This window comes from Epinephelus moara, chromosome 4 (assembly GCF_006386435.1).
Source record: "Epinephelus moara isolate mb chromosome 4, YSFRI_EMoa_1.0, whole genome shotgun sequence".
NCBI lineage: Eukaryota > Metazoa > Chordata > Actinopteri > Perciformes > Serranidae > Epinephelus > Epinephelus moara.
Genome location: NC_065509.1, coordinates 38775783 through 38797219, shown reverse-complemented (window position 1 = coordinate 38797219; position 21437 = coordinate 38775783). Strand labels below are relative to the sequence as shown.

Genomic DNA, 21437 nt, shown 5'->3' with positions numbered 1-21437 from the left:
ATTGAAGCTAACTGGAGTAGTTTCATGTCGTATCGACAACGGGAGGCTTTTAACAGATGACGTCCTGATGTTGGCTTTGCTGCTGCTGTTAGCTGTCCCTGTCAGCTGATGCTTTCTAGACATCGTGATTTCCCAAAACTGAATAAACACCACACATAGCAACACAAAACTGCTTTGCTAGCTCAATCATGTTGTAACTAAGATATCCGCTGGAAAAAATATTTTCTTCACAGACCGTATATTGAGTTATTACAGACACCGCTAACGGCTAACAGCTAACGGTTAGCCCAGCTAACCTACGATAACTAGTAATTACAAAACGTCACATCCCACCTTGAGTATATCCAATCAGCACCAAGTAATCCCAAAGCCCCAGCCAGGAGTTTCTCGGGGCCGTTCTGAGTACCTACTCCGAGGCAGGGACTTGTTTAGCCCCTGTAAAAGTTCTGGAACTCTGTCCTTCGGGGGTGGTTCCTGCAGGGACACACGCACCAACGGCCCCGGCCCCGTAAAATTACCCCGAAGTTCCTGCAGTGGAAACGGGCCTACAGAGACAGACAACCATTCACACTCACATTCACACCTACGGACAATTTAGAGTCACCAATTAACCTGCATGTCTTTGGACTGTGGGAGGAAGCTGGAGCACCTGGAGGAAACCCACACTGACACAGGGAGAACATGCAAACTCCACACAAAAGGGCTCCCCCACCCTGGGTTACAAACCAGGAACCCTCTTGCTGTGAGGCACAGTGCTAACCACTGCACCACCGTGCCACCATTTCGGTTCAAATCAAACTACAAAGTCAAAAAGTCTGGGCCAAATGAGGCAGGTGTGAAAGGTTATTTCTTAAAAGTAAGCCAAAGGTGTTCCTTAAAAATAAAAATAAAAGATCCTAATATGAGGTTAAAGGAACCAGAGAAGTGTGAAGGCCTGCAGGTACCTTATAACACCATTGACGCCCACGTCTGCGTCAGAGCTGTTGACCAACAGCACGTCCGTCCCCGTCGGAGCGTTCTCCATGATGGTGGTGTGGAAGGCAGAGGAGACAAAAACAGGGACATTGTCGTTCACGTCGTCCACCAGCACTGTCACCGTCCCCGTTCCGCTCAGAGACGGAGAACCTGGAGATGAAGGAAAAAGAAACAATCAGTGACAGCAGCAGTTTCCTCCGGCGAGCACACTAAAAAGAAGTGAAGGAGAAACTGCCTGAGCGGCCAGGACAGGAGCAACTCATTATGCTTTCCGTTCACATGACAGACCTGAACATGGAGAATTTTCTAACTGACAGAATTAGGAACTCCTTTTTGTGCCATGGCGAGCTGGTAGAGGGGAAACAGTAACATGTGAGCACTATTAAGACTCCCATTCTGACTTTTAGACACACGGTGACTTATTGTACATGACTTGTCATTTACAGCGAGATCCACACTGAACCAATTCATGCTCCTGTGAGGGTTCAGCCACAATATTTCTGCTGCATTTAATGCAAGCAAATTTCGTTGGCCGCCGGTTTGGGTTTCCATCGGCCATGCTGCCACATCAACACAGAGCAGAACACATCAAAAGGGCTCAATGTCTCTGAAACCAAATCTTTCAGGCGTCCTTCCTGGGGTCTTGGACACTCAAAGATTTAATTTCCACAGTGAGGTATCTATTTTAAGGTGCGCGGCACTGAGCGAGTTAGTCTGTGGAATTTGAGCGAGGAGAAGTGCTATTTTCAGCAAAAATCCAACCGTTTTTCTCCCAGAGCGGGTGACGAAACGGGGCTCGCTGGGCCCCAGGGGACGGATTTAAATCAATAGCAGATGAAAACGAGCCGCAATGCAGAAAAACCTGAAGAGAAAAAAGAGATTCAGACATCTGCCTTGCTTGAGCCGGCCTTTATAATCCTTCCTTAAATGGCAGGCTGCACCGCCTGATATATATTCCCAACATAAACACAAGTTCAGCCTTGTTACTGAGAGTCACAATATGGGATCTGGGGACATCTTTAAAAGGCTTGGAGGTATTTTCAACTCTTAATGATTTGCATATGCTTACATTGTTTATAAGGACAAAGAGCACCTGAGGATTGAGAAAAGCTGTACGAGGCACTTTCCCCACCTCTAACTTGTACTTGTTCCCTCCCGCAGCTCTCCGCAGGAATCTATGTGAATGTGTCAACTATAATACACCCAAAAAAAAACATACACAATCTTGAGCTTGTGTCTCGCGGGCCTGTGTACTCAGCTGTTAAAAACATCAGATGCTTGAACTCGCGTACCGTGGGGGCCGGGATTAATAAGAGATAATAAAAAACATTTGGACGGTGGCCACCAGAATTCTCTCTTAATGCGGAGTCTGTGCAAAATCAAAACATAAGGAATCAGAGAGAGGACGGTGCTGCGGGGTGGAGGGTCAGGGGAGAGAGCTTGAGGGACACTGTGGCTCTGTTTCTCAGCCAGCGTGGATTATCTTATAAATATGATAAAATCAGAGCAACACGCTCATTATGGTTTGTTCCAATTTTTCTCATTTGGAAGTCAGATGAATTCTCTTTCCCTCAGCAGCCTCCTGAGAGAACACACGAGCACTGCTGATGAAATGCTTACAGTCATACTGTATGAGCCTGTTCACACCTGGTGCTTATATGCGTCTGGGGTGATAAATACAAGTGTGAACGATCTGTAAACGACAGCATTGTGATCTAATCAATGTAGACATTTGGCGACTTGGTGTGAGATACATTTGACCACAGATCTTTTGTAGTGTAAACACTAATGCGTACTAACCAGGCCTCCATGAAGTGCACTGGGTTTTGAAACAAATGTGGCATCTATAGCCTCTTTACCACCAACATTTCCAGGAACTTTTATTACCAGGAATTTGTTTACCTGGGTAAAATAATTCCTGGTTATCTGTGTGGTTTGTGTTTCCACTGCACCTCAAAGTTCTGGAAAATTTATTCAAATTAGCGTGATGTCATAGATGATTCAGCGTGTGCCCTGTATTTTGCTCCGCCAGCTTGTTTACTGGTAACATAGTGCTGGTGTAGAGAGAGTTGGGGTTGTTTGTCTCAGCCAGCAGCTCAGTTTAAAAGTATTTTTAGCGATTTGTTTCACTATCGGGATTCGATTCAGTTCAGTGACATCTCTAGAGTTAGCTGTCTAGAGAAAGTTACGTAGGCAGTAACGAAATCCGAACACAACTGATCAGCTGGAGACGCATGATCACACGTGCCAAGTCAAACTATTTCAAATGACTTTGGGCAGATTTTTCAGTTAAGTTGTTCACAAATATTAGGAATATTGGAAATATCTGGGCCACTGAAAAAGCTCCAGTGAATGAACCCTTTCCAAATCTGCTTTGCAAGTATCAACATATGCACGTGCTCTGTCTCTTCTAGTTTAGATCAATACATTTCTCACGTCATGTGGCTGCCCGCAGATTTTTTTCCTGCAACGGTTGCATACAAAAAACAACAACAAAGGCTTATACTATTTTTCAGAAGAGGTGGGTTCAATAATGAAATAGGCTATATTTTACTAAACTAACAATATATACAATGTTTGTTCTTGTTGTTTTAAGATATACATGTATATATATGAGTATCTGTACAGATGTATAGGATGTTATCATTGATCATTGCTTATATTTAGAATGAACATGATTACAGCTGGCCTCCATAGCCGCTGTGCCACAGTTCCCTTATTCTCCTGTTACGGGTGGCCCTGGCTGCTTATTTCTAAATATTAATTTGGGCTTGCTGTGTATGTGCCAGTTGTCTATCTCCACTATACATGTCTAGTTAGTCCTGTTGCAAGAGATCCAGCCACAACTCCATTCCCCCAGCGTTGTCAGGTCATTGTCAGGGGAATAACAGTCAATGGGTGAGACAACTTAGTAAATAAAAACTGCATGAATGATGATGAGGTACTTTGCTGACGATGCCTGGGACTCAGTGGGAGATGTATGAAAAAATACAAAGAGTGGAATAAAAGACTGGATTTAACCACGAGTGGATGATTCAAAGTCAGTGTGCAGATTCTCATCATGCAGATCTTGTTCAACATGCCAGCATTAATAAACAACATGTATATTTTTCCTTTGCTAACATAATTACATGGCTGTTTGTTATATGTTACTTCTTGTCTTTAATTTCCATTCATTCGTTTATTCATTCCTCATTGTTTATTTGCACTAAGTTTTGATACTGGGTATTTCAGCTCAGCTAACGACTCTGGTACAGATAGTCCCAGAAAAGAATGTTTAAAACTCAGTGCTACAGACACATTTTGGTTGAAAGTTTTGAGGTAAACAACCGTAGCGCTCCACACTTTGAATAAGATAAGACAAAAAGTGTCCAACAAACTGAAGTCTCCTTGACAAAGAAATAAAATTCCCCACAAGCTCTGCGGTTGCTGTTAAATCGCTGATGCTAAACTGTGACCTCCCTGCGGGCGGAGAGGAGACTTTCCTTAAGAAGATCCACAAATTTAAACATTACTGTGGGGTTGGGGGACCACCGCAGCTTCTTTCAAGAGGGCAGGGGATTCCTCACAAGAGGAGATTTGACGATGGTTTACTGTAACATCACTTCGCTGCCATGGCTTTATGATAACAAACAGACATTCGACCTGAAGCTTGTCATGCAGCCAGGTTTTCTGGTCAGAACAGAAGTGGCTAACATGCGTGTTTAGAATAAACAGAGCTGAATTCCAGAAGCAAAATAAATGACACAAACAGAGGTAACAGTAAACAATTTCCATCCCAAAGGAGACCCAGAAACCATGCAGCACTAATCTTTAGTGACTCATTACCAAAGTGAGTCACGTCCTCTGCTGCTTGAACGAAGACTTTTTAAGAGTCCTGTTTATAACCTAATATAGGCAATGTTGAAGTTTGAGGTGAAAATGTATTTCCACCTTCACAAATATTTGTGGTGAAGAGAATATTGCTCATAAACAGAACACCGGAATCATCTGTGAGTTAAACATTGGTGTAGAATGCAAAGAAACACAATCCACAAATTGTGGCGCCCAATTTAGGCGGCATCTCTATACTGTGCCACCGCCGGGCTGTTATGTAATCAAGCAACATGTGGCTAAGTGGCCGAACAGATGCAGTCAGCAGGATTACTTAATCAACATCATACTTGATTGTCTAATCCGCCTGAGCCTGCGGTGTCACACGTTCAAGTGCGCAACGTGATTGGATTGACGTGAGTCATCATTCAGGAGGTTGTCATGGCAACAGATTAGAGCAGCTCCGGCTCCTCCTCGGCTTATCCTCTTTAATTGAGGAGCGATCCAAGTCAGCAAAGGTGTCCGTATCGCTTTAAGTTAACCGGCGCGGAGCTGCTGCTGCCGGGCAAAGTGTGTTTGACAGTCAGCAACTCGCTAAGACTGTTGTTGATCAAAGATGTTCTGTGCAGGCTGATAAGTGGCTCTGGGAAGCTAAGTGGCTTTGTCTACAAAGGCCATTAGCTCCTACCTAGAGACTGAGTGGATGAGGAAAATATTTGGTTTTGAACATCGAGCCAGCTGCTGTATTTTTGCTGAACCTCACACGGCCCTCTGTTGCATTTCAATAGCATTGTTTCCCCACTAAGAGCGGAAGCAGGCCGAGCTACAAGTTTAGCCCAGTGTGTGTGTGTGTGTGTGTGTGTGGAGCACACTGCCCTCCTTCCAGGCGTTTCACTTTTGCATAGGACGTGACGTCACAACCTGTTTACTGCCTCAGGAGAACGAACAACCTCTTCCTCCGCTGACACTTGTGTGACCTTTGACCTGCATTGCTTCTGTCACCATCGGGGACTTCAAGGCACAGGACACCCCGGCTAATCCTTAGTAAGCACGGAGCAAAGACACCCCACCCCCTCCTCTTGTGAAGACCTAAATCACACTCAAATGCTCCCAAAGCCCCCTGACGCTCCTCTGTGTGACCCTGAACCTGTGCTGACCCCGCCGTCGTCCACAGGTTCAAACAGAGCATTTCTTCTTTCTCGCCGTATCCCTCCTCACAGCATCATGCGCCTCTGTGCAGCCTCAGGACGTGCCTTCTCAGCCTCCTGGGGCTCACTGATATCACATAACCCCTGGCAGCTGTTTCTCCCCCAAATCTACCGTCCGATGTGTAAATAGCTCAGATCTATCTTGTTACATCGCGTGGGCTGACAGATTTAGTCGTCAAGGAACTCTATATCTTGGCAGGTATGCAAATGTATGTAAATGGCAGTTGTTTCAAATAGCTACGGCGAGGGTGAGACATTCTTAAGATTCATACGACGGCGGCTGCTAAATAACGGGGTCAACATCGCAGCTGAGTATGCCGTCTGTTTCCGATTCTTAAATTTCAATCCCATACCTGTAACAGTAAGAAAAACAAACCCAGAACTCTTTTTATTATGTAGAAAATAACCTCCATCCTTCTTTTCTCCCCCCTTTTTTTTTAATTTGAGGGAGTGACTCAACAGGAGAGGAATGCTCTCCAAGAGTGCTGAGAAATGCCAGCATCTCCTCCACACAGTCTTTGCTGGAATCTGGCAAAGCGCAGGGAAGAGTGTCAGGGTCAATGATTGAGACGACTGCAGCCGAGGCGGCTGTCACCTCGTGCGCCGTGGCTCAAGCCGAGGAAGGGGTGGGTGGGGTGAGAGGGGCTATGGCGAGAAAATGTGCCTAAATCTGGCAGCGTTCAATTTGGCCCACCGCTATACGACAAATGACATCATTTTGCCATGGAAAGAGAGCTGGTGGAAATTTGCAGAGGGAAGTCAGCTGCCTATACCGATGGCTGCCATGCACTGTGGTTAGTAAAGTATTTTTTCCATTGGCAAATCCCGTCCCCAGACCCTCCATTCTTTTTCTTTCTACAGGAGGTTTACAAATTCTACACTTTCTGTGAGGCTACATACAAATGGAGCCTGTTTTATTTCTTTGTTATATTGTCTGACATTTAAAGGTGCAACACTGAAGTCAAGAGATTCAAATAAAAGTAAATGCTCATCAACAGATACGCATTTAAAGGAGCTGCATGTGACATTCAGAGCATATCTATAATTTAGAGTCTGAGCCGAAATTGTCTGCACACGGCTCTCAACATGGAGGTAGCAGCTAACGGTGCTAACAGCCCAAACAGAGGCTAATCTCCAGTTTTAGCCTCTTTCCATTGGCTCCCAGTATGTTTTAGAGTAGATTTTAAGATTTTACTGAATACTTTTAACACTCTTTATGGTTTCTCTCTCAGCTATATCTCCGCCCTCTTCGTACCGTACACACCAGGACGTACTTTCAGGTCTTGGGGCAGAGGTCTTTTATCTGTTCCAGAGGCCTTGCTGAAAACTAAAGGGGACAGAGCGTTTGCTGTCAGGGCCTCGAGGCTCTGAAACAGTCTGCCAGAGGAAATCAGCTCGGCCAAGTTAGTGATCTCTTTTAAGTTCCTTCTTAAAGCAAACTTTCATCAGAGAGCTTTTCCTGGTTTTACTTGAGTTTTAAGTTCATTTAAACTGATTTTTAATTCCTCAGTTTTTCATACCAAAGTGTATTTATCAGTTTTTTTTAAAGCTGCTGTTTTCAAATCTTGTCTGTTTTAATTATTGACACTTTACAAATAAAGAGAGAAAACAGTGCTAACAACAGCAACAGTACTGACAGAGCTAATGGTGTTCAAGTCAAACTGAAGTTGGAGCGTCTTTAGCTTCTGTACTGTGACGTATATCCCTGTGATTCAGAATATCTGATTGGTGTACAGTTACAGGAGGGATTTAAATCAAATCATTTGCATTTGATTGCACCGCTAAAAAGTGGGCGGACTCAGAGTTTATTGCGATATGGAGCTACAAAAAAATTCACTGCTGTGTGGACTGTTGGCTCCACACACTCTACATGCAACATTCAGAACATACAGGTGTCTATAATTCAGTTTCTGTGCTAACAGTGCTAACATCTTGAACAGTGGTAACACAGCAACAGTCCTTAAAGGTATAACAGTGTTAACGTTGAGGGAACTGGAGGATGGGCGCTACACTACACCACCGTGGGCCAGGACAGTGTTATCAGCAGTATTCATTGTATGAGTGCAGTGCAGAGCGACAGCGATTAGCTAGCCAGTGGGACTCACTTACAGGGACCAAGGATGATTCTAACGACGTTTAAAAGCAACTTTAAACTTAGACTAGTGGACTACTCTTAAAGTAAATAAACAAAAAAAGGGTCAAAACGCACATGTTTTTGGGGGGATTTTTAGTCTTTAATGATATGCGGTGGAGGGCTGTGGGGTCGAGCCCGTGGTTGCTGTGGCGTGGCGAGGACCCTGCCTTGGTACAGAGAATGCATGTCCTACCTACTGAGCTACTGGGCGCCCCAAAATTGAGCACATTATAATCTGAGGTAAAACATGTCTGAAATAATATTGTATATATTATCAGAGCCATTTGAAACCAATAATCATGTTTTCCAATAACCAAATCTTATTTTAAAATGCTGCTGAAATGTGTGGCACTTTGCACCGTGCATCATGAACATTGCACATCACGCTATGGAACATGACAACTCACTTAATAACAGTGATCAAATAACATTTATCAAAACAATATTCTTTAAGAAAATAAATCTTTAGGAAACATGCCTGAATATTACGACGGCATTTTTACTGGGTGAACAAAATGAGCAGCAATATTCATACATTAGTGCACATCTCTAACTGGGACTCACTGTACGCCGGGCCGGACTGGCTACCACAACAAAGACCAGTGAAACTCAGATTACAACACACACACAGGCAGCGTGACTTCACTCTGCTCAGGATGCCATGACTCCTCTATATCTTTACACAGCAGAAGTTTTTTGCCACTATACTAATGATCTGAATATCGCACACAGCTTCTTTAATTGAAGAGATCCCTGAGTGAGATACAAACACATATCCAGGTCAGTGTTTGTGCCTGTTCGACAGCACAGAGAGAAACTGATGTGTTTGCACTCTTGTTATCGTTTTGCTTCAAGACCTCTAATTTGTAGATAATTTGTTGGCCAAAACAGATAAGGCAATCAAGGCAGTACCTCACCTCGGTGTGAAGTTTGAGCCATGAACATAATCTTATTTCAGGGGTTAATCTTGGGTTACTTAGGAAAGCAAACCGCCATGACCTGACACTACTCTCCTGGTGATTACAGCCTCACATCATCTGTATTTACCTCACGCTGAGAACTTATCAGCATCATCGCTCAAAAATCAAGACAAACTGTGCGCTTTTACACGACTAATTTCGCTGTGGCTAGGAAATTGTTTTGGAAGCGAATTCCACTCATCTCTTACGGTCCAGACGAGTGCGTGTGTGTAAATTTGATCCAAATTCATCTCGGTTATTATTGCACACGAGGAAATGGGGTTTGAATCCAGGGAAGCGTGCTCCCTCAATCAGCTAAGAAAATAGTGGACCTTGTGGTGGCGTGTTTCCATGAGGTGGTTTTGCCCCAGAGAGCAGCGCTGGAGTCACTGAGCTCTGAAGTGGTATGGATACCATAAAGGCTAAGTCCGAGCTAAGTCCTGGTGATAACCCTGTCTCCAAGACTGAGGGGATTCTCCCTGGGAACACATCAGACTGATGGTATTCAGATAACAGTTTTTTATCCTATGAGCAGCCATTACACTATGGGATAAAGGCGCTGGCGTCAGTGCACCTCGTTTCACACAAAGCAACTGAATCCGTCGGGGAGCTCAAAGCGCTCAAGCCACATGAGGATTCCTCCCTGCTTTAATTGAATCTTGAAACACCATTACCATTTAATTAAACGCAGCACATTCCCTTCAGATCTGGGAATGACACAGTTGGGGCAGTGACAACCTAAACAGACCCCTCTGTTTGATATTTCGCAATAATCCCAAATACTTTAAAGTGCTTGTTAAACTGGCGGTGGGAATGACATTCAGTTCTGTCTGCTAATATTTCATTGCTGAATCTGAGCTCAGATCTAAGCGTTCGTTTCAGCGTGGATCACGCTTGGAGAAAATGGGAGAGCCCAGAATAACCCCAAATAACTGGCGTCCAAAATAACAAGCTTTCAGGACCCTAGGACTAAACTAGACCAGCTGACCATCTGTTGCTGCCTCGTTCACCCTAAAGATCCACAGACAGTTTTCTCTGTAAGCCTCTCAACCCAGAAAGTATTGTCTAGCATAAACATATGGCACGGCCTAAGCACCTTATTAGTGTACATTACCACCGGACAAATCACATTAACCTCCAAGAAGGTGCCGTGGCCATACTTTCTGAACCGGAGGGGGTACAAATACATGTGTTAATGACGATTAAGCGATCTGTTTTTTGACCGCTGCAGCTGCTATGAGGGCGCACACTGCTGTGAGAGCCTCGCAGGGGGTTGATTTGAAGGAAACAGCAGCACCCACCTCCTGGGAAAGGCTGCTCAGTCTAAGCCGCGCTAAGAAGCAGGTTTGAGTGTCTCTGCTGGCAAAAGAGATAATCTCTTCCTTCAATATATGATTGACTGATGTTTTATCGGACAACAGGCAAACAAGGATAAAGCTGGGATGTCCAAACAACCGGATTCATTAAAGTGGGAAGTGCAGGACAGGTTGACTTAGGGAAGACGGATGAATGTGTAAATTTATGAGACAGCCCATCTGTAGCCTGAAGCTTAAGGCTAAACGGTTAATTACGGTTTATGGACTGCGGCTAGATTGTGCTCTTAAGGGACAGCGTAAATAAAACACATCATTACTCAGGGGGGGAGAGAATTGGCCGCCATCAAGGCAAAATTGACATTTTTCTGCCTCTGAGAACCTGTTGCTTTGCAACAAAGCTTCTTTTAATGCGACCCCGTCCAGCACCCATGAATGGCCTCGGCGGAGCTGAGTGCAGGGTGCGAGCTGTCCCAATGCACAGTTTGCCAAACATAACAGAGTAAACAGAGGTTTTCTCACACTTAACAAGCAACAGAGTGAAAGGGATATCTGAGCGGAGCACTCAAAGCTGCTTCCCGCTATAAGGAAGGGGAGAATATTTCTAATAATACAGCGATCTCAGAGGCATTCGTCAAATTAAACCTAATGTTATACAACTCGCCAGTTATTTATGGAGTGCCGCGTCTGACTGCTTTTGCATAATTTCTTCCCCATATGTTCGGGATAGGGTTTGGCGGTTTGCAGGGCAGGCAAGGAAAGCGTATCGACAGACAAAAAAGTGCTGCTTTTTCTCATATTTTAGGGCCTGCGGTGAAATTTAATGAAGTGATGTGCCTTTTGTGTTTTTATTACAATGGTGCTTTTATTTGCTGTGTGGCTGAATATTTGGAAATCTCTATTTAGCAGTGCATCTGTGGAACACTCTGTACATGTTCCCCACTTTATGGTGACACAGCAATACAAGCAGATCATAAGCAGTGTGAAAGGTGGAGAACACACACTGGCAGCATAGCTGGCTCATAACACAGCTCTATAATGTTCATACGTTGGCCGTATAAATCTGATATATGACTTGGAGAAGTGCTTCAGAGTGAAACCATGCAAACCTACTCACACACACAGAACACACTGAGAGTTATTTAAGTATAAAAACAAGTCATGAACAGCTACAGCTAGTTATGATAAAATTAGCTTGGTGAGAACTTGATGTGCTAACCAGGCTCCTCAGAGGAACACAGCAAATAAACATCATTAAAAAGTGAATCTCGCCAAGCTAATCATCCAGCCCACACCACCTTTTTATAAAACCACCCATTACTTACAAAGCTATTTACACAAACATTCAGATCGAGCCATTGTTAAAGTGTACCAGGGAGTGGAAAAGAGAGAACAGACGAGGGGAAAAAACTCTGCAAGACCACATTGTTACTGCACAGTTTTTAAGAGCTGATCCAGAACGTTACTGCTCTGTTAAAGTTCATTTGAGGAACCTGATATTTTATTTGGCTGAGTCTTGTGTTGCCACTAAACTGCAGGCCGGCTGAAACCTTCAGAAATGGACCCTGTTAAAGATTTATTGTGGCAAGCGTTGGACAGTGATCTAACAAAGTCTTAATGCTGCGTTATCAGTGTTCGTACAGGACTCTATTTGCTCCAAATTTGCTTAATATGCCAGAGATGAACAGATTAATGCTCAGTGAAATTTTCTTTGTTGTTCTTATTCACATCCTGATGACAGGCTGGTGATTGACAGATCATTATTCAATTAATGAGGTCAGTGGGAAAAAAACTGGAGGCGACAGGAGGGTTTATACACCAGATTCATGGGAGCCTTTTAAGAGAATAAAAGATCCTGCTTTTAAGTAGGGATGGTCATTAAAATTCTTTATCTGCTAAGCGGTCGTTTAGCCCCCGAAAACTTCCCCTCACCCACCAGCCAAAAGGCCATATACAAACAGCGTGGCACTATGGAGCGATGTGCTGGAGGGATGTGAAAGACATGGGATTTCTATGCGACCGTATCCGCCATAATAGGCATGGGCCAAGGGATTTACTGTGCCTTCCCTTTAATAAATGTGACCAAACATGGTGCATGTCAATGCAGCCCGAGGACGCTCTCACCACCACACGCAGACTCACACGAACTCGCAGGCAACACACATAACACACAAAGTCACACAGATGCAAATGTACACACACACAAAAACAACACATATGACATGCACGTGCATAAATGTTCAGACATCCATATGTGCACGCATACAACCTCACCGCACATGAGCTGTCACACTAACTTGTTTATCTCCTCAATATCACCCAAATATTCCCTCAGTTCTGCTCAGTTTAGCTAAATTTGTCATTACAGGGCGTCTACTATTGCTTTTTATGACCTTTTTAAATCATTTTCAACCAAATGTAACTCTGATACAGTTATACAAGTAAGAAAGTAGGTTTAAAGATTTCTAACTTTCAGACAGAAGAGTTTGACTCAAATTGAAATTAAAAGACTATCTAATGACTTTAAAGGCCTGATAGTTACAAAAATGTAAGACTTTTTAAGACAGTTCAAAGGACCTGCAGACACCCTGTAACATGACTTCTCTCAGTCTTCTCAACCACAGGATGTTGACGTGTGAGCATTTACTTCTAACATGATCTTTGATGTCTAAAAACAAAGAGAAGGACAGACCATGAAGTGTGAAATTAAATGATCAAATCCTTAACAGGGACCTGTTTCCCTTTCCTCAGGCTTCAGACTGTTTTGAATACTCTCTTTTCAATTGCTCTACTTTGGCTACAAGATGACGTCCGATTATGAAGGATTTCTTTATAAGGTCATCTGCTGCAGGCACGTGTGAGCACTACGTAGCCTACACTGCTACATGTAGCTTCATGCTAACATCAGGGAAACAAGTATTCTGGGTTGCTGATGTTGTTTCTGCCCGATTTCTCCCAGTTTGATGCGGTCACTGTTGAGATTACATTCGTTTTTTATTATTAACAAAATGGTTTTTTATTGACAGTATGAATGGTTTCGTTTTCAAATAAATATTTGGAAACGAAAATGTATGCTTTGGTGTACTTTTACAGAGTTTTGCAATATGTATATAGCCTACCTGTATGTATCAAAATGTATAATTTTCAGCAGCGGTCGGAGGTATAAATGCTCAGAAGTGTAGTGTGTTTCATTTTTGTAACTTAAAGGCTTCAGAAAACATACAAGACACAATTTTAGTAAAAGTCATAGGAAGAGAAGCTTGTAGGTTTTATCTAAACAGAGTTATTTGCATTATAAAAACCGTTGTAGCGGCTCTAGGACAAGTGATCATGATCACTTCCATAAAATAAAACGAGAAATTGGAGAAGATTGAAAAAATTGTTAAAATTAAATTAGGGAACTGATCACAGATGTATTGTGTCTGTGTGTTTTTACATCTATTGTTGCTTTTAATTTGCAGCTATACTTTTAATGAAGCTGACACGTCATGACAGTCAAGCACCCCCCCGGGATTCCGGGATTACGGCAGCCAATCAGCGTTGAGCTGCAAGTGACAGGACCCAGCGAAATACCGCTCCAGATGAGATTTCTCATCTCAAGTGATGAGCGAAAAATCGCTCTGTCGCTGTATATATACGCTCAATCGCCCGTTTGCATTGACTTTGTATGTAAACTTGTCGCTAGCGAAAAAAAAAAACAGGTCCGGTGTGAACACACCTTTACAGAGGGTAATACAGATGTTCCAGCACAGAGAGTACAAGGAAAACAAAGTGCTTTTTGACCATTAAAGCATGTAAACATGTTCTAGTAGAAGCCCTCAATACAAGTATGAACCTGAAAATGAGCACAACAGGTCCCCTTTAAAACCCAGATAACATCTGTACAAGCTACTCCATAAATAGAACACATGATCATCTATAAACATAAACACAACAATAACAAACATCTAATTGACGACTGTTGATGATAAACTTTCATAAATAACTTTACACCATATATAAACCCTGACCTGAACCCTGAAAGTCCCTCTTGCTTTCCAAGGCTGTTCCATCGTAACACAACATCAAAAAAGCTTCTGGCAACATTGTTGACTTGTTAAGAAAACAGTTTACACAGAAAAAGGTGAACCTCATTTATGAACACTGAAAAACAGAATGGAAAAAATGCTATCAACCTTTCTGGTATTTATAAAAGTCTAATCAGCTGCAAAAACACACCTGACCAGCTGCCAGATAAATAAATCCATGTTTTCTCCATCCACAGATGTCCACTCACATCTATTCTATGCAGACTGAGTGGTTAAAGTTGTGTTACTGTGTGGCTCTGCTGGAAACCTTATTGTTTCACATTCTTCCACAGGGGCATAACTTGTGCGTTACTAAGCAGTGGCTCACAAATCTGATCTGCCTGCAGCTGATCCCAGATGTTGGCCTGGCGTTAGGATCGCACCCCGCAGCCCCCGATGTCTCCCACTATCTGCACAACTTGTTAACTCAGAAATGCTCCAAACAACTTTCCATAAACAAGGAAGGGTGAGGGAGAGAGAAAAACAGAAATATCTCAGGTCTGATCTTCAAGTTTCCTCTCAACAAGACGCCTTGTAAAACACCTCTAAGCAGCTTGTATGGATGCCACATTTCAGGGGGCTGTGCACAGATTTTCAAATAATGGCAGACGTTTGCCAAATTCTGCCGCTCTCCCGAGCCAGAACACATTATGGGAACCAACACCCGGTGAGCACTTTTGTTTCCATCCATTTCATGACAGATTTCAGTCAGCACAGCAGGCGGAGAGGTTCCTGAAGCTCTGCTCAGACTGCGATTAATGAGTTTACCTCCACTGACATGGATGGAAATGTCCCAGGAGGACGAGCCACTGTGGCAGAATACACAGCCACACAGCCTGGCCTGAATACATGGAAGTCAGTGATAGTGTTGATATTAAAATTATAACGTCAAAAGGATACCTGCCTAAATATCTTGACACCAATACTAAAACGATACCACAGCACATACCTAAACAATTCAGGAAATAATCTGACTAAATAAAACCTAGATAAAGTTCTCAGTGAACTGTGTTGCCTCTCCTTTAGTGCACTACTGTAATGTGCAGGCTAATAATCCTGGAAGTAACAGACTTACAGGTAAACATACATTTTCTAGTGACAGACATAATTATTGACAAAAATGTACATGCCATGATTACCTTTGCCAACATGAGTGAGTATAAACTGATCATTTATAACTTGTGTTTTGTTTAAGACAGAGATGTTCGCCACTTTGGTAAGGGACTGTACTTTATTTATCAGAGGAGGGCTGGGGTGTGGCTTGGTATTTTATTTTTATTTTACTGCCCACAAGCTATAGATATTTTTCCTTGAGCCAATCAAATGAGCAAACAGCACAGGAGTGAGAGTTATCACAAAAACTGCTGATGTCTTGAGCAAAATGCAAATTCTCCTTAAAAATAATGTGTTGGGGGCGCCCATTACCTCACCTGGTAGAGCAGGTGTACAAAGGCTTAGCTCTCGCCGCAGCGGCCACAGGCTCAACTCCAACCCAAAGCCCTTTGCTGCATGTCGTCCTCCTCTCTTTCCCCCTTCACGCTAACAACTGTCCTATCGATTAAAGGCAAAAAGCCCTAAAAAATATCTTTAAAAAACAAATAAATAAATTTGACCATTATTTCTGTTTTCACATTTTCTGGCTATGATAAATGGTTTGAATTTTTGATTTTTAATTTTTAAAGCAAACATGTCTTTCAAACCCACCTGCAGGATTTGGGGTTAAGAGGGTGTATTTAAAATAAATACAAAATAGAACCATATAAAGTTGTGTGTCCTTCCTCTCAGCCAAAATAAAAAACTCAAGTCCCTCCCCAGTGCTTAAAACAATTATTTGACATGCCTCCCCTGTTTTGGCACCACCCGCCCCCCTCAAAAATAACAAGCACTCCCTAAGTTTGCCAAAAAAGATAAAGCCAAATTAGTGAAACCATTAGCCTGTCATTGCCCTTAATTGCTCTTCAAACTCTGAAGCTGGAAAAGATGTAAGTTTGGCTTAAATCTGAGGCCATGGGCCATATTTAAGTTGTCTATCACAAGCAGGGTGCGGCTGTCGCACATCGACGCAACTCATAGGAAATACGGCTCTTATTAAAATACTGTCATTCTTAAAGTACCTGTACTGATAAAGCAAGGTATTGTACCTTTTCTGAGAGCACTGAATTGTTGGTATCGGTACACTGTGCAACACTAGTCAGTGATTCGTTCAGAGAACAGGTTGAAAAAAGCTGAGAACGTAGAGTAGATTTGTCCGATCATAACTCATGCAGCAGTGGTGTTAAATCATGAAATTATCTCTTCTGCCCATGATAAAGTGTCTGCAGGGCACAGCGGCTGCTGCAGGATTCTATCTTGGCTGTCATACAAATACCAGATATGACAATACAACATATTTTTTAGACAAACAGATAGCTTAAGTCCTGTCTGACAGAATAATACTTTTACAGACTGAAGTTCAACAGTGATAAATCCTCCTCAGTGTTTTCTTCTCTCTCTCAGCTACACAGCGTCTCGGAGCAGAACTAGTCAAATATGGCAGCGCAGGAAGATAAAGGCAGACGTTAACATGTTAAGATGAATGTCTGCGGTTGAAAATGGGTCATGGTAGACAGCAGAATTGGAGACATGTCTGCACCATCCACCTTCAACGTTTCCTGCCAGATAGCGCCTGGGAGAACCATTTCCCCCCACTGTCTCAGCCGAGGCCTCAAAAATGTGAGAAAATGCTGCTGGGTAATTTGGCCTGTACTATGATTATGGGGTTTTTGATATTTTGATATTCTACCCCAAATCCCTCTTTCTGCCTCTCACCAACATTGTACTGAAACGTCCTGTCAAAATATTTTGGAATTGTTGTCAGGCTTCTAAATATGGACTCCTTGTGAAGCGTACAAAAAGGGATCGAATCCTAATTAGTATGTTCGCTTGTTGGGCAACTTTGTCCATGTGGCACAAACCTCTGAGCAGCGGGAAAATCCTAACAAAGCATGGAGAAAAAAAATACACTTTTGTGACTTACACTTCTGAAAATGTGCTGTTTTTAATTAATGTGCTCTTGTAAGAAAAATGAACCTAACATGTAATATCATCCCCCACAAATGTGCAAATGATTCACTGACTAAGGTTTGGATACAACACTAGAAAGTGTGTTTATGTAGAAGTATCTAACACTTCTCAAAAAAAGACACTCCATGCAGCATTGTCTCAATTCTCACCAAAGCCTGTGCACAGTCAAAAATACACAGCGTTATGAACGGTCACATGGTCAGTCCAGGAATGAAACAGAACCGCCCTCAGACCATGACGGCCGTGCCAGAGCAGCTCGGGGAAACATATACTTAACTGGGATACCATGTGATTTGGCTGCAACGGGGATACGCATGTACTCCTTTAACTGCACATTAACTGGCCTCTATGCAATAACAAGTTAACCTTTTATCTGGCTATAACAAGCTCTACCGCCGTATCTAAATAAACAGAGGATGCTGTTCAATCGAACCCGCTGAAAGGACTTCTGGGGAATAGGTCAAAAAACACCCACTATTTTGCAAGCTAAAAACTCCCGAATGTTTAGGTTATTGTGCCACACAAAAAGAGCACTGAGCACACTGTGAAATCAAAATGCTGTTTGTTGACATTGCATGAAAATATTCCTTTTCAGCTCGGTTTTGATGGCTGATTGCAAAATATGTTTCTAGCTTTGCTAAAATTCAACAATGTCCATGTAAGGAGTTATTACACGGTGCTCAGTCCTCACCAGATACACCAGATCATCATGATAAGTCGAACAAGTTGAATGTGGTGCGAGCTCAGACATAAACAACTCATTTCGGAATGCTATAAACTGAAACATAACACCGCAAGGCCAGCATAGAATCATCTTTTACTTAAAACCGTCAAACATTTCAAGATGGCTATCAGCCGCCCTCGCTGCTCCAAACATCCACTGCGGTCTCACCTGAGTCGGTGGCTGTGATCAGCAGGATGTATTTCCCCTGAGCCTCGCGGTCCAGAGTCTGGGTCAGGCTCAGCTGACCGCTGGACGACAAGCTGAACGCGCCCTCGCCGTTCCCGCCGCTGAGCATGTAGCTGAGCTGGCCGTTGGCACCTTGGTCGTCGTCTCTGGCGACAACCTGGAAAACACAGAAACAAGCTTCTTAGAGATTCTGAGGATCAAACTTCTTCCTGTTGTAAAAGAAATGTGTTTTTCATTTCCAGCAGCAGAACGACAGTTTGTCTGCAGCAAACAGGAGAAGTGGAGAGCTGTAATAGCATGGCAGCAGTGGTGGAAAGTAACATGTACTATACTTAGGAACAATTTTGAGGTACTTTACAGTGTTTCATGTACAAAATAGCATGAAATGATAACACTCAGAGGAAAACCATGTAACCTTTGAGAGAAGACACAACACAGTCTTCTTCTTACATATGAGAGGTTGAATCTACGAGCAGTAAAACACAGTGTTGCTCAGTTCAACACACGCTGGTGTCAGTACAGCCTCACATGGTCTGGTATGATCTGTAGTTTCCTCTACGTTGGTTAACTCATACTACATACTGCTGTGCAACTGACATTTATAGGATAGTGGTTAATGTGACCGCCATTCAGCAAAGGCACCATAGCCTCGCATTAAAGGGACAGTTCACCCCAAAATGTACCTGTAGTGCTATTAATCCATCTAGATTGTTTTGGTGTGAGTTGCCGAGTGTTGGAGATATCGGCCGTAGAGATGTCTGGCTTCTCTCCAGTACAATTGAACTAGACGGCACTCAGCTTGTGGTGCTCAAAGTGCCAAAAAATACGTTGTAAGAAGCCAACAGCAATGTCTCTTTCCAGAAATAATGACACTGGGTCTCATTTTGCGTAGGATCCATACTACAAATATACATACGGACAAAAGTAAAAAATGGTATGCGCCAAAAAATATTCGACAGTTTCTACAATCAGGCTTCCACCTCACCATCTGCATCGCAAATTTTCGGTCTCCAAACTGTTCGTCTGGTTACTCAAGATAATCCACAAACCTTGTTGTGAGCAGTTTCATGTAGGAACTATTTTCTCTCTACTGAACTACACCCTCCATCTGTATCACTGCACCAAAGGAAGTGTGCATCTACTGCTAGCTCACGAGCACCACTGAGCTAGCTAATGTTACAGCTCAGCCCGAGAGGATGCCATTGTTTCCATCTCGCCTGTTACGAGTCCCTAACTAGATGCATGTGGGTAGGTGTAATAGTAATCAGTCATATTTACATGCTAATCAACCCCAGCTAACTATAGCAGGATGTAGTGCAGCTGCGTGTGTGTGAGAGAGAGGAAAGAGAAGGTGGAAGGTGGACTGTTGCACGCAATGTTTCTGTAAGTTATTAATAATTAAAAATGCCACATCACTAGATGGAAAGCAAGTGCGTCACCACAGTTGTCAGCCGCAGATAACCGCTCACAATTCATCTTGCTTTTCGTCATCGGACAGCCAATGTAATCTAGTGTCAATAACAGCGCTGAGAACACTGGTCTCATTTGTGACTGACACCTCCCACCTCCTTTGAATTTCCTCCACCATTTTACTGGAGACAAAGACAAACTCAAAACATTTGAATTCTGATTTGGATGATGATTACTGTAGCAAAGATAAGGCTTTGATGCATTTGACTCAGCCGTGGTACAAAGAAAATAGTTCCTACATGAAGCTGCTCACAATAAAGTCTGTGGATTATTTTTAAGTAGCCTGGTCATGATTTTGGAAAGAGACATTGCTGCTGAGCTTTCAAATGTATTTGTTGGCGCTTTGAGCACCACAAGCTGAGTGCCATCTAGTTCCATTATACTGGAGAGAAGACAGACATCTCGGCCGATATCTCCAACACTCAGCAACGCAAACCAAAACAATCTACAGTGATAAAGAACTCTGCAAATTTGTGCTTTTGGACTATACAAATAAACTGAACTTGACATTTCAGTGGATTAGTTGACAAGTGATCCTTGGAAGGAGAAACGCAGAAACACCAGAGTACTGGCCGAAGCACCATGTTCCCCAAATCGGAAAACCATTCTCCAACATTAGTCGTTTTACTGTTGTTTTTCTCCCTGGACGTCTTTAAGAGGAGCATTCTTGCAAGAAACATGTTGCTCAATCCATACAGCCAAATATAGCTGCAAATAACCCAGTGCAGCCACCATCCTGAGTCTTTCCACTGAAGCAGCAGAGGGTTAATTACCATCACGGTGCTGGGCGGCACCATGAAGGTAATTGTTGAGGGAAGGGAGATCATTACTTATTCACTTTGTCTAATCAGACTTTCCCAGGGAATCCACAAAAACAGAGAGTACAAAACTATTAGCCTGTCTGAGTTTTCCCCCTCGTGCTGCGGCATTTAACTACCACTTTTCACTGGTGTGTCCAAATGCATTGTGGGCTGCTCAGCCCTCCCTGTCGTGCATGCCGCAGACAGGCATGGCCAGGTTAGCAACGCACAGATGTGTGGGCAAAAACCCACCACGTCTGGACCCCTTCCCACCACATAACTGTACCCTCATTTCCTCCAAAGGTACACAGGCGAAAGAGAATGGAATCAGGCCTTCCTCTCCATTTTTTATAAATGGCTCATTTAGTCATCAGGGAGGTTTGGGATGTTAATTGCCCTGTCATGCAATTTAGCCCAGTTTCATATTTCGGTGAAATCCTATAACAGCTCTAATTGTGCAGAGCAGATTGCAATTATATTTCATTTCTGTATCATTTTAGTCACGTATTTGTCATGGTGCTGAGCAGAATAAGACCACCATGCTAAGTGGTTCAGTGCACGGATACCTCTCACATACCTGCACTTATTAAGTTAGTAGCCTATTACTACAAATTTGGTTAAGGCATTAGCTTATTTAAAGTCTTAGAGCTGTCATTCAAAACATGGCCTTCTCTTCACTCTGAAAGTCGTGTCTGTGAATGGTAATGTCATCCAACTGCTTAAAT

General features: G+C 43.0%; 1 protein-coding gene across 1 annotated transcript in view; it reads right to left on the bottom strand.

Moving 5' to 3' along the window:
- Window positions 1-21437, bottom strand: part of LOC126388613 (protocadherin Fat 4) — a 147348-nt gene that overhangs the window by 36893 nt on the left and 89018 nt on the right. The window contains exons 6-7 of the mRNA XM_050041820.1: window positions 18425-18599; window positions 945-1125 (exon numbers count right to left, since the gene is read on the bottom strand). Of these exons, the coding sequence (XP_049897777.1) occupies window positions 945-1125; window positions 18425-18599 (356 nt within the window). The remainder of the gene's footprint in view (window positions 1-944; window positions 1126-18424; window positions 18600-21437) is intronic.